Source organism: Panthera pardus, unplaced genomic scaffold (assembly GCF_024362965.1).
Source record: "Panthera pardus isolate Hobbes unplaced genomic scaffold, ASM2436296v1 HiC_scaffold_11, whole genome shotgun sequence".
In the NCBI taxonomy this organism is placed as follows: domain Eukaryota; kingdom Metazoa; phylum Chordata; class Mammalia; order Carnivora; family Felidae; genus Panthera; species Panthera pardus.
Window position 1 is genome coordinate 77503801 of NW_026526666.1, and position 12982 is coordinate 77516782.

A 12982-nucleotide genomic window follows, 5' to 3' on the forward strand; every position below is an offset into this window, starting at 1 on the left:
GGAGGCGATGATCTGCCCACAGGCACAGTTGTTTGAAGGCCAGAGCCAGCTGCAGAACAGGATTTCTCCAGAGAGCTCCTTTGGCCCTCAGCACTCAGACCTTCAGTTTGTCTGTCTGTAATGTATCTGCTTATAAAAATCCCAACTCCAGAACTGGCCCTTCCTGTCACACTCCTCTGTTGCCCTCGTCCTCTCCATGGCAGTAGGGTTTCACCGCCCCTGCCCCTGAGACCTGACCTGTTGCTCTGGGTTGGTGTTGTCCTTCCTGGTTCAACTGTCTCTTCAGGCAAGTCCTCACGCGTTCCTTTGTTCGTTCCTTTGTTGCTTAGAACCCGAGCCAGACAGCCTCTCCAGGGCTCGAGCTGCTGAAGCAGAATGCATGGTAATTAAACCTAATCGAGCAACTAGAAACCTCGAATACTGAAAACCGGCCCAAAGTGCAAGCAGACATTGCCGTTTGGGAAGGGAGTTAAACAAAACCTTGGCACTGGGAAACAGGTGGGACCGTCCCTCCAGCCTTCCCGCTGGAGCGACAGCAGCACTGGGGCCCCCAGGGGATATACCTGCTGCATTTCAACTGTCACATCCCTCAGAGCCTCCTCTTTAGGAATGGGTACCTGGATTCCAGGGTCAGTACAACCTGTATTTTACCGTGTGGGGGGGAAGGTGGGGCCAGGTCCTGGGGAGTCCTGCTATCACCTTTGCCTAGGTGACTGCGGTCCTTATGCAAATTGCACCAGAGAGGCCTTGGCGGAAATGTGCCGCTTCCCTGTCACGGCAGCAAAGGATTCTTTTCTTCTTTCATCCAAACACATATTTTTAGCGCCTTCTGTGTCCCAGCTAGGTTTACAAACCTTGAGAATTAGGTGAAGGTGAGACCATGAACGGGAGCAGAACCAGAGGTACGGAGGCCCAATAACAACCTCCTGGACAGGGAGAAAGTCCTACAGCCGACCTCCAGCCCTGAGGGCACAGAGCTATTAGCACAAACCATCAGAAGTGGTTCTCCCACAGGGGACTCCCTGGAATCTGGACTTCATCTCAGCTCCCTGACCAGCCTCGGGAAGGAGCGTGGTTGCTCCCTCTTGGCTTACACCAGTAGTCCTTAATCTTTCCAGGATCATAGATTCCTTCTGAAATACGAAGATAAAAACTGTGGACTCTCTAGGAAAATACATGTGCATAGGTAATTTTACACACCATCTAAAGGGTTCACGAATGCCCGGAATCCCATTCTTGGTTCCCGAGTCTTATGAGAATCTCTCCCTTAGACGTGGAGTCTGAACCTCTACCAGGGCACTTCCTGCTGAGAACAGGTGACTCAACTCCCTCTTTAAGGAGGGAGGCTGCTCATCAGAGAAGGTCAGGCTGGAGACTCGTTCCGGGCTTGCCCCCCAGATGGGTGCTGCCGAACCCAGCGGCTGATCCTGGGATGAAACTCCCAGAAACAGGAGTCTCCTCACTCCCACCTCAGAAGAAAGCCAGTCGGTCTGTGTCCAGCCCCAACGGGCCATCCCTTTCCTCCAGTTGTCTTCTGTTCCTCTCGCTGGGGTCAACTTGTCCTGGCAGGCTTTACAAAGAGAGCACCCTAAAAATGTAACCAGTGTGTTAGAGGAGTGAGGGGCAAGGTTCCTGGGGTTTTTCTCCTCCCTCTGCATTATTTAATATGTCCTTGGGATGATGGCTCCCCCTCATTGTTCAGATCCTGCCAGCAGCTTCACCTCCCAAGTTCTCACGGTAAGAATGGACCCGCAGCCTCTTCCCGCACACCACCCTTTCCACCACCAGCCAGCCAGACTTCTCCCATTCCAGGTGGGTTCTGGAAGGACATGGGCCTCCCTGCCCTCCTATCACTCCTGAGAGCCCTCTCTACCTTCCAGGTTTCTCTACACAAGTAGGCATGTCCCAGTGGGACCTTGGGACGGGGGTCCTTCACTCTGCCCAAGCTGCCAAGTGGCTTTAATTTCTCCCTCCAGCTACAGTCTGGATAGCATTTGGCTTGTGCTCCCTTCTGCCTGTGGCCCCTGTGTGTCCCACCCCCCCCCCACCCCACCCCCACCCCCGCAGTAACATCAGAAGGAATTCCCAGAGCTGACCAATGATTCCAGGGGCTGCATCGTATGCACACGTGTTCACCCCTCCGTAGCTTCAGGTGTGCAGGTAGGTCTATGTCTGGGAGAGGCTGGGGCACAGGGAATCATTAGGAATATTCTATCTAGCCATAGAGAATTGCACAAACCAAAGCCAAAAGTAATGCAGATTAGGAGGTTATCGGCCAGGCTTTCTGATTCTGCTGTGTCTGGCCAGCTCACACTCAGGCTGTCCCTCCAGCCTCATCTACCCAACCCAGGGAGGAGGAAAAGAGGCCTGTGCGGGATGCCTGGGCCCTTCCTTTCACATGGACACAGACATCTGTGTAGAGCCTCTGGGCCCTTCTCTTCACCTTTGGAAGGTGAGATCCCCTTGGAGAGGTGCTGTTGGGAGAAGTGCTTCCCACTTGTGGTGTTGGAGGGGAGGGAGAGGCGTGGGGACACCTGCTGGGAAGGGGTGAGGGGAGGGGTGCTTGGCTGGCTCCATCACTAGAACATGCGACTCTTGATCTCAAGGTCTTGAGTTTGAGCCCCACATTGGCAGTAGAGATTACTTGCAAAAAAGAAGACAGGGGCACCTGGGTGCCTCAGTTGGTTAAGTGTCTGACTTCGGCTCAGGTCATGATCTCATGGTTCATGAGTTCAAGCCCAGCATCAGGCTCTGTGCTGATAGCATGGAGCCTGCTTCGGATTCTCTGTCTTCCTCTCTCTCTCTGCCCCTCCCCCGCTTATAGTCTCTCTCAAAAATAAATAGATAAAGTAACAAACATTTTTTAAAAAATTAGAAGAGGTGAGGGTAGAGAGAGAAGTGACCTCTATTGCCAGGAGATCCTATCCTGCTTCACCTCAGCACCCTGGATAGTGAGCATTGCCCCAGATGTGTATTCAAGACCCCTGCCCGGAAGGCCCCAGCCGAGAGGGGTTCTAGCTCCAGGCTTTCCCTGGAAAGAGACAGATGGAAGTGCTGAAGGAAGAATGAGGTCAGGGAAGCATGTCCTGTGAGCCTTGGGAACACAGGGCTGGGGGAGAAGATGGAAATAACGCCCCCCCCCCCCCTTCTCTCACCTGCAGCAGTTTTCTGCCTTGCATGGAAACATCCGAACTGGGCTTAGCACACTCTTCCAGGTCTAATCTTTCAGTACTGGGGGAAGCAGAGCCAGGATCCAGATCTCCAGTGTCTAAGACCTACCTCCTGCCCTTGGCCCAGCTCTGGTTTAGAAACAGGGTGGGATCTGAACCCTGAAGAACCCGGACAAGGTGTGCCCTGATTTGGGGCCCTCTCTGTGACCTGGGGTTTCTCTGCCCTGGGTTCTGAGAAAGCCCATCTCCCCCCAGCACCTTCTGATGTTGGACACAAATGAAGCCCAATCAGAGGCACCAGATGTCTCTTCCCTGTCACTGCACCTGCTCCGGTTCTGTCTCCCCTTGGGCCTAGGATGCTGCTGTTGCCATGCCAACAACAACATTCACTCTCAGAGGGGCTGTTACTAGGCTCCAGGCCCCTTTGTGCTTGCCTTAGTGTCACTCTGACTGTAGGGCTTACGGGAAGCAAAAATTCAGCCCCTTGGTCCCTTTCTCCGTAGAGGTTGACCTCTCCTGCTCCCCAGCCTCAGTTTATTCACCTGCGGAAGGCAATGATGGGGATCTCTCTTTGCAGTCCTCAACTGGGTCCTTCACTCTCTCTGGCCCCTGCAGGACCTCAGTAGAAGATATCTGTGGCCAACAGTAGTCATGGAGTTGCTTTGCTCAGAGGTAGCTGTCCCCAGCCCAGGGACCCCAGCCCTTCCTGGACTCTGTGACCATCCCTAACTCATGACTGTTGCTGGACCCTGGGACTGCCCCTTCTCTTCCCTGACCTCACGACCTCTTTCATTTGACCTTTCCTTGACCTGTGACCCTTGAGCTGGTTGCTCCCTGCAGTGGTCCCCTCTCTCCTTTTCCTCCTACCAGTCCTTCTGCTGGTCTTACTGGTTGCCCAGAATCTGGCAAGCAGTCAGCTGACCCCTGCTCCTGTCCAGGTGAGCAGCACACAAAGGAGGAGAGAGCCCCCTGGTGCCTTCACCCCTTGGGAACGGAGCCACAGTGTCCCAAGCTGTCCGCAGATATGACACAGCTCCTACTGTTTCTGAGAGATGTGCTACCCGGAGGCCTGGGGAACACCACCGTGAGGTGAGGCGTGGGATGGGGCTGCTGCGGGAGGACGGAGGGTTGCTTACACTGCATGCAGTAAGCTGCATGCAGTAAGCTGCTGCGAGAGGGATGCAGAGCAGGAGGGAAAGGAGCCGCTGGTTGGGATTGGGGCAGGGGGCTGAGCCTGGCCCAGAACTGGCTGTCCCCGCTCCTCCTGGACTCCTGGCATGCTCTTCTTCCAGCTGATTCAACTCGGTGCTTCCTGCTACGTGGCCCAGGGGAGATGAAACCAGTCCCAGCCCAGGCCCCCCCGCTGTCCTCGGTGCTGCAGTGGCTCACTCTGCTGGGCCCTGAATGAACTGGGCTCTGGTGAGCAGCCCCGCCAGCCCGGGGCCAGAACCCCTCCTCCATGGCCCCTGCTCTGGCTTCTCCCATCGCCCCTGTGAGCTGTGAGACCCACCCCGCCACTCCCCAGCCCTGAGCCTTGCCCACCCACTAACACCCAACTCTGAACCCCACTCTTAGTTGTTGGTTTTTTTTATATGTAATTTATTGTCAAATTGGTTTCCATACAACACCCAGTGCTCACCCCAACAGGTGCCCTCCTCAATGCCCATCACCCACTTTCCCCTCTCCCCCCACCCCCCCATCAATCCTCAGTTTGTTCTCAGTATTTAGGAATCTTTTATGGTCTGCCTCCCTCCCTCTCTGTAATTTTTTTTCCCCCTTCCCCTCCCTCCTGGTCTTCTGTTGAGTTTCTCAGGATCCCCATATGAGTGAAAACATATGGTACCTGTCTTTCTCTGCCTGACTTATTTCACTTAGCATAATACCCTCCAGTTCCATCCACGTTGCTACAAATGGCCAGATTTCATTCTTTCTCATTGCCAAGTAGTATTCCATTGTATATATAAACCACATCTTCTTTATCCATTCATCCGTTGATGGCCATTTAGGCTCTTTCCATAATTTGGCTATTGTTGAAAGTGCTGCTATAAACATGGGGGAACAAGTGCCCCTATGGATCAGCACTCCTGTATCCCTTGTGAACCCCACTCTTTGGAAGGCCCTCAAATCTGAGCTGTTTTTACCAACCCCCAGCCTCTAGCCACACCCTAACCTCTCTACCTTGTCAGGCTGACCCTTACGTTTGAGATCTACCCTCCTCATCACTCCCTGACTCTGAGCTTTGTACCTTCGGTGCCCCAACCCCACCAGCCTCCCCCTCCCAGTTCTCCCTTCCCCCTTCTCCCTACCAGCTCTCCCCTTTCTCCAGTCTCCGTGGAGGCCCAGCAAAGCTCCTCTGCTTGTCCCGGGTAGCAGCACTGTCGCAGTTTCAGGTCGTGACTGTCCCCACACACAAAGCCCTTTCTGGGATGGGGGCTGGGACTCTGCAGAGGGGTTACCTCCCCCCACCCCACCCTGCAGCGGAGTGTCACAGCACTTCCCCAGGCATCCCTGTTCTGCTCCCAGGCCTAGGCCACCTGACCGTCCCAGAGGACTAGCTGCTTCCCACTTAGCTCCTGGTGACCACCAAGGAGCCAGCCCCCAAGGGAAACGTGAGTGTCTGCTTCCCACCTGCCTGCTCTGGAAGGCAGAAGCAGGAAGAGGGCTGGAGGCAGTGGGACAGCCACATGGGGCTTCAGCCCTGCCTCTGTCCAGTGTTCGCTCTACATCCAGTCTGAGCAGAGCTGCCCGCCCCTCAGCCTTCCCTCCACTTTCTCTTACAGGGGAAAATCTGTGCCACCTTCTCCTGCCAAGGTGGTGACTGCTTCAGAGGGCAGGAAGCTGTGCCCTGAGGGCTGGGACTCCTGTGAGGTGGGCCCTTGGAGTGCTGTCCTTCCTCAGAACTATAGGCCTTTCATCTCCCGCTGGGGCACAGTGGGTCAAGCAGCCAAAACTGGCCAGAGCTAGATCTGGCCGGAGCCCGGCTGCCTGGGGCCCAGCATGCTCGACCCTCTCAGCTCTACATCATACCAGATCCAGGGTGGCAGCTGGGATCTTCCAAGTCTCCATGACATGCTTCCTCGTTTCTGGTCACCCCGTATGTTCTCTGGGGACTGACCGGCTGAGCTCGTGGAGAGGGAGCTGGGGGTCCAGGGAGGTTCAGCTCAGCCCATGGCCCACTTTACACTTCCTGCCTCGGTGAGTGGCAGGGGAGGGGCAAGCAGAGTATGAATGGTCCCATTTCTTCTTGCAGGTGAACTGGTCCAGCTCAGGCTTTGTTGCGGCCTATGTGGCTGGGACCCCTGGCTGTCGCGGGACAGTGGCTCAGCCCTGCTACCAGGAGTCCTGCCAAGCCTCAGCTTCTCCAGCTGGATGGGAATCTTCACTTCAACCCGGTTGCCCCAAGGGTCACTAGGAGGGCCCCTCCACGGGGCCACGGCTGTGGCCACGCTGCTGTTCCTCCACTCTGCCCTGCTCCCTTCCTGCTCCCCTAGCTGGGCCCAGAAGAACTGGGGAGCAGCAGCTAGGGAGACTCTGTAGGCCCTGCAAGCCCCCAGTCCCACCCCCAGCTCTGACTCCTACAGCTGTATCTTTCGTGACAGGGATTTATCAGGTCCATAGCATGGGCTCCAGGATCCTCACTTCTTCCCAGGGCCTCGGCCTGAACTTGGTGCCCTCCAAGGGGGCAGGGCTTCAGCACTAATCCCAAGGAGAGGCTAGGGTTCATCTGGAAAAACAGAACTTCCTTCCCGACCCCCCACTGAATGGGAAGACCCCAAAGTTGTCAGGGTAGTTATCTGGGGAGAAAGAGTTCCAGTAGAGGCCAGAGTGGGCCAGCCTGGATGAAAGGAGTTGAGGCTGGAATAGAGGAGAAAATGAAAATGCATTATTTTTTTCCCCGTAAGGCAGACATGGCCATCTTCCTTCAGGATGCTAGGCGGGGAGCTCTGGCCCCATGACTTGGAGGGCTGGGGTGACAGAGCAGTCATCAGGAAGGGGGAGCTCAGAGTACCCCAGGACCTAAGGGGTTAATGGAGGCGGCGAGCCCCCCCAGCGCCCCCGTGATTGGTGTGGGCATGCTGGGACTTGCAGGCTGGCTGACCAGCGTGTGGCGCACAGGCTCCTGGGAAACGTAGTCACTAGCCGGCCAGGGCCGCGGTGTCCTGGTGTCCTACGTCCTCAGCGGTGACAGCTCAGGAGGTAGGCGGCAGTGGCAGGGGGCTGGGAGCAGGTGCGGAGCAGGGAAGCCAGGGCCGGGCTGGGCAGGCGGGAGTGGGCAGACTGAGGGCTGAGACCCTGGTCCTGCAGCTGTCAAAACCGGACACCCCCTGGCTTGTGGCTGATGCAATCAGGCCTGCTGGGCGGGGATGAGGGCCAAAGAGCAATGCGATGTGTTTTCCTGTCTCTAGGGAAAGAGGAACGGGACTGGGGTCCTTGTCCAGGATGAGGCCCTTCCCTTCCCTTCCCTTCCCTTCCCTTCCCTTCCCTTCCCTTCCCTTCCCTTCCCAAGAAGAACAGGACATTTCCCCCCAAATCCACGCAGACGCACCACCGACACCCTCCAAAGAGGTGCCAGCAGGGCTAATACTGCTCCCCCAAAAGGGAGGCAGAGCCCTATCCCGGGAGCCGTGGGACCATGCCTCCCTCTCCAGTAATGGGACAAGGCACCCGCCTTCCAACAAATAGACCAGACCCCGCTCAGAAACAACCGGACGCCTTTCCAAAGGGTGGTGCAACAAACTGTATATCCCACCAGGGGCAAAGGGATGGCCCCTCTCCCTAGAAACTAAAGGGCCCATCTAAGGAGGAGGAAGGGGAGGGTCAGGCCTCCTCTAACTTCTCTCTGTACAAGGGCTCTCCTCCTTGCCCCTCAGCCCTCTGAGGCAGCTCCATCACCTCCTGGGTAACTTGTTGACCTAAGGGGGCTCCCATCTGCCCCCCTCTCCCCAGGGCGTGTCTGCTCAGCAGGGACAAGCATGGACCAGTCTGTGGCGATCCAGGAGACCCTGGCTGAGGGGGAATATTGCATCATCATATCCTTCCCAGCACTGAGCTCCCAGCCCCGGCGCCTGCCCTCACCCTGGGAGGTGGACCGGACCGTGTCTATGTGCCTGTCTGCTTTCCTCCCTTGCTCTGTGCCTTCGGGAAAGAAGGAAGCTAGTATTTACTACGTGCTTGCTCAGTATCAGACTCCTCCCGGTGCTTTAAATACTCTGTCATCCTCCCAACCCGCTGTGACGTTGGGGGTTATTATCCCCATTTCACAGATAAGGAAGGGTCAGAGAGGTGAAGTGACTTGCCTAAGGTCACAGTGCATCTGGATGAGCAAGGGAAGGGCAGGGAAGGTGGGCTGGGCTGGGTTGGCAGAGGCCTGGCCTCCGGTTTTGTTTTGGTTTTTCCTTGACCCCGAGCAGCAGGCAGTTCAAGGTGTGCTGTGTGAGGGAGACAGTAGGCAGAGCCGTCTCCTGGGACTCGTGCGCCACCGCCTGAAACATGGTGGCCAGGAACACGCGTGAGTGAGGGGTTTGGTCCTTGCCTGTTGGGCCATGGGGTTATTCTTCACTGTATCCTCCAGCTGGGCTTCAGCCATCCCTCTGGGGCAGAGCCTAAGTCTTCTAGATTAATTAGAATAATGATCACTCCTATGTTTTGAACACTATATTCTAAGCCCTTCCTGTGTATTGGGCTCACTTAATGCTCAAAACCTGTTGGAGAAACTTGTCAAGCAGAGACAGCTGAATGTTCTGGTCCAGATCTTGAGTTGCATGGCCTGTCTGCCTGGGTTCAAATCCAGGCATTATTGCCTCTGACCCACATGATCGTGAGCGAGTTGTTTTACTCCCCTGTACCCAATACATGTTGCCAGCGATGCCCACATATTACACAGAAGGAGAGAGACTGACAAATGCTTGTCGAAGGTCTCAGAGCCAAAAAGTGAACCTCAGGATCTCAGAGCTGAGGGGATGGGGGAGGGACACTCGACATTTTCTAACCTACCACCCTGACTTTACAGATAGCAAAACTGTGGTCAGAGAGGGAAGGGGTGGCTGAGGTTATGGTGTTGCTGTCACACGCTACAGATAGATCACGCATGTTCTTCACTGACAAAGCAGAGGCACCCCAAAATGAGCCAAGTTCAGCTTTGATGACCTATCTGTAGAACGGCAGTCTCTGATGGGCACCGTGGACAGAGAAGGCACGAGGATTGTGCAGAGCAGGGCACCACCAGCACGATCCTAGGGACCAAGGAGGGAGTGTGAGCACTTGGCCAAGGCCCCCACGATGAGCCTGAGGGGTGGCCGGTGGGCCCTGTCTTCACCTCTGCTTCCTGCCCTTAGTCTCTTCCTGTACACGCACCGGAGGATGGCCATTACCGGGGATGATGTCTCTTTGGACCAGATAGTGCCGGTCTCACGGGATTTCACGCTGGAAGAAGGTGCCACAGGGGCTGGGTGGTGTGAGTCCCTCTCCTCTGGGCCCCCGGGTCATTTCTTCCCTGGTAGCGGCTGGAGTGCTCAATTGCTAAAGCCGTTTTCATTTCCCTCCCTACAGTGTCCCTGGATGGTGAACTCTACATTCTCGGTGAGTGGTCTTTTCAGCGTGAGTGGCAGTTAGTTAGGGCAGGATCCACTGAGAGAATGGTGTGAGGAACACTCTCTGATGTCCTTACCATGGCAAGCAAAACGCTGTAGGATCAGGCCCGCCCATCCCCCCCCCCCCTCCTCTCTTGCTGTGCTTGGAATCTTCTGGATTGCTTCCATCACCTTCCAGCATGACATGATCCCGCCGCGGAGCCCCTGCACATGTGGCTCCCTCTTTCTGAGAGCCCCCACACCTCTTTTCACTTAGCCAACCCATCCTTCGGGGCTTCATTTCACACTTTACTTCTTCCAGGAAGCTTTAGTTGAGCCTCCCGAAGTTGTGCCTCGAAGATACACATTCCTTTTTCTCATCCTTGATGGCTCTCTGTCACCCACAGTGATTTTTTTTTAAGTTTTTTTAAATTAAAAGAAGATTTAAAAAAAATTTTTTTTTTTTAATGTTTATTTATTTTTGAGACAGAGCATGAATGGGGGGAGGGTCAGAGAGAGAGGAAGACACAGAATCCGAAGCAGGCTCCAGGCTCTGAGCTGTCAGCACAGAGCCCGACGCGGGGCTCGAACTCACGGACCGTGAGATCATGACCTGAGCCGAAGTCGGACGGACGCTCAACCGACTGAGCCACCCAGGCGCCCCTAAAAGAAGATTTTTTAATCTATTTTTGAGAGAGAGAGCGCATGCTCACAAGAGGGGGAGGGACAGAGAGAAAAGAGGGAGACAGAGAATCCAAAGCAGGCTCTGAGCTGTCAGCAGAGAACCCGACACGGGGCTCTAACTCATGAGCTGTGAGATTGGGACCTGAGCCAAAGTCGGACGCTTAACCGACTGAGCCACGCGGGCACCCCTAAAGTTTCTTTTTTAAGATTATTTATTTTGAGAGGGACAGGGACAGAGACAGAGTGAGTGGGGGAGGGGCAGAGAGCGAGGGAGAGAGAGAATCCCAAGCAGGCTCCACACTTAAGTGCAGAGCCCGACACAGGGCTCGAACTCACAAACTGGGAGGTCATGACCCGAGCGGAAACCAAGAGCTGGATGCACAACCGACAGAGCCACCCAGGTGCCCTTGCCACCTTCAGTGATTTAATTATTTGTAGTGACCTATTTAATGCTTGCCTTCTCTGCTAGACTGTAGTAGAGCCGTAGTACTAACAACAGAAATGAATATTCAGTCAATGAGTATCTTGTGTCAGGCACTATGTTAAGAGCTTTACGTACACCATACGATGCTTCCCCACCACAACCCCATGAAGCCGTCACTGTTTTCCCATCCCCATTTTGTGGACAAGGTAACTGAAGCCTAGAGAAACGAACTAACTTAGTAAGTGGCGGAACCGGGATTCACACTCAGAGTCCAGACTGTAGAGCCCACAGTCTTGATCACTCTGCTAGATTGCTCCTGCTCATTCATTAGTTGGGCGCATTTGTGGGTGCTCGCCATGAGCCTACAGGGTGCTGGGGGGTTCTGCGATGAGCAGGACACCCTCCACAGTCTAGCTCCTCGCAGACAGGCCGTGTCCATTCCCCTTACCATGGTATTCCCAGTACCCGGCACATGCCTGACGTAGTCAGCTAGACCCAGACAGCCCCTCTCGTCTGCTTCTATGTGCATATTCCCTTCTGCTCAGGGATGGGTAGACAACAGGTCAGAGAACTTGTCCCCGTCCAGTGCCATCTAGCACTCTTGTGGGGAGGCTTACTGGCTGTTAGAGCCCTGATCCGTGCCCCCCTGCGGAGTGGGGAGGATGTTAATTTGGAGCTGAGAGTGTAGAGGTTTCTTTACCACCCAGCAGCAGCCTTTAGTGAACTGCTTAAGGGCTAACAGGGCTTTGGGATCTTGGGCTGCTGATTCTCCATTCTGGGGATGCCAGCCTCGGTAGTTCTGGAGGCCAAGGGCTCAATTCCCACCTCCTCTGTGCAGGCTCAGATGTGACTGTCCAGCTGGACACTGCAGAGCTCAGCCTCGTATTCCAGCTACCTTTTGGTTCACACACCAGGATGTTCCTCCAAGAAGTTGCCAGCGCCTGTCCAGGTAGGTAAGACTCCAGGCTCTCTGGGGTGGGGCGGGGGGTATGGCTGGGCACTGACCTACCCACTGCCAGTTGACTTTCCATCCTTTGGACTCACGCTCCACAGTTTCTGTGCCCTCTCAATGCTGCTGGCCTGAGGCCACAGTGCCCTCAGGCCATGAGCCAACCATGGGTTTTCATTTCTGGCTTCCCATTTCTAAACCTGAGCGGAGCCCCCTTTGTCCTCCCGGCTGTAGGCTGGGTGGGCTGTGATTCTGATGCAGAATCTTTTATAAGTTAGCAGGGTCAGCAACTCCTAGAGGCCTATCTTCCGTCTCTCTGGCAACCACAGCTGGGCATATGGGCTCATCTGCTCTTGACCCTTGCTCTGTCTCCCACGGCAGCTGAGGAAATGGTCTAGTTTTGGCTTAGCAATGAGAGGTTAGTGGCCTCTGGGGCAGAACTTGTATAGATCAGGATTTCAGCTAGGCAGGTAAAGGAGAGTTTGTACAGAGCAGAGAATTAGCCACAGAACACGTAAATCTCAGTCACCAGGTACTGGGCTTAGGTGTATACCCAACACCATTATTTGTTTCCTTTCCAGCTAACATCTTGTCTCTGTAGGAATGACGGCGGGGGGTGGGGGCTTCCCTTCCATCGTGGTCTAAATGTCTGGGGGGCTCCAACTTAATTTGCCTGGTATGCCAGAAAGGGGACTGGCTTTGGATGTAAGCTGGGGTATGTGGGATAAGGAAGTAGAAACAAGATTACAGACCCTTGAATGCCTGGTTAAGGGGTTTGAAGTTTATTCTACAAACAGGGGGAAATTTGCCTCCAAAGGTTCAACTAATAAGGATAACTCAATTTATGATTATTATTAGTAGATGTAGGAGGGGTAATAATAGTAATAACAGCAAAGAACATGGACTTTTAAGCTGCACAGCCCCTTGCATTTGAAACCTATCTTTGCTGATGATGTGTCTTGGGGCAAACCACCTCATCTCTCTGAACCTTGGTTTTGTAGACTTGTAAAGAATATCTTCCTCATGGAGCAGTGAGAATTAAATGGGAGAATACATGTGAAAGTGCCCAGCACATACTAGGAGCTCAAAACCTGTTTCTTCCTTTTGTACAAGAGGGTCCGTAACTTAGCTAACATTCATTGTTGACTCAGTGTGTGTTAGATGCTGTTCTGAGAACTTTTTGCAC

General features: G+C 54.5%; 1 protein-coding gene and 1 long non-coding RNA gene across 3 annotated transcripts in view; one reads left to right on the top strand and one right to left on the bottom strand.

Moving 5' to 3' along the window:
* Nucleotides 1–1173: 1173 nt before the first annotated feature.
* On the bottom strand, nt 1174–3514 carry LOC109255493 (uncharacterized). The gene is made up of 2 exons (XR_002075258.1): nt 3429–3514; nt 1174–1588 (listed from the first exon to the last, which is right to left on the bottom strand). It is a non-coding gene; the product is annotated as an uncharacterized LOC109255493 (long non-coding RNA).
* A 3731-nt stretch (nt 3515–7245) lies between these two features.
* INPP5B (inositol polyphosphate-5-phosphatase B) overlaps nt 7246–12982 on the top strand; it is a 48209-nt gene continuing 42472 nt past the window's right edge. The window contains exons 1-6 of one of the 2 annotated variants that reach the window (XM_053897307.1): nt 7246–7367; nt 8118–8200; nt 8585–8679; nt 9506–9603; nt 9720–9749; nt 11686–11796. In XM_053897307.1, the coding sequence (XP_053753282.1) occupies nt 8144–8200; nt 8585–8679; nt 9506–9603; nt 9720–9749; nt 11686–11796 (391 nt within the window). In that variant the 5' untranslated portion in view covers nt 7246–7367; nt 8118–8143. The remainder of the gene's footprint in view (nt 7368–8117; nt 8201–8584; nt 8680–9505; nt 9604–9719; nt 9750–11685; nt 11797–12982) is intronic. The other variant, XM_053897296.1, reaches the window with a different exon arrangement.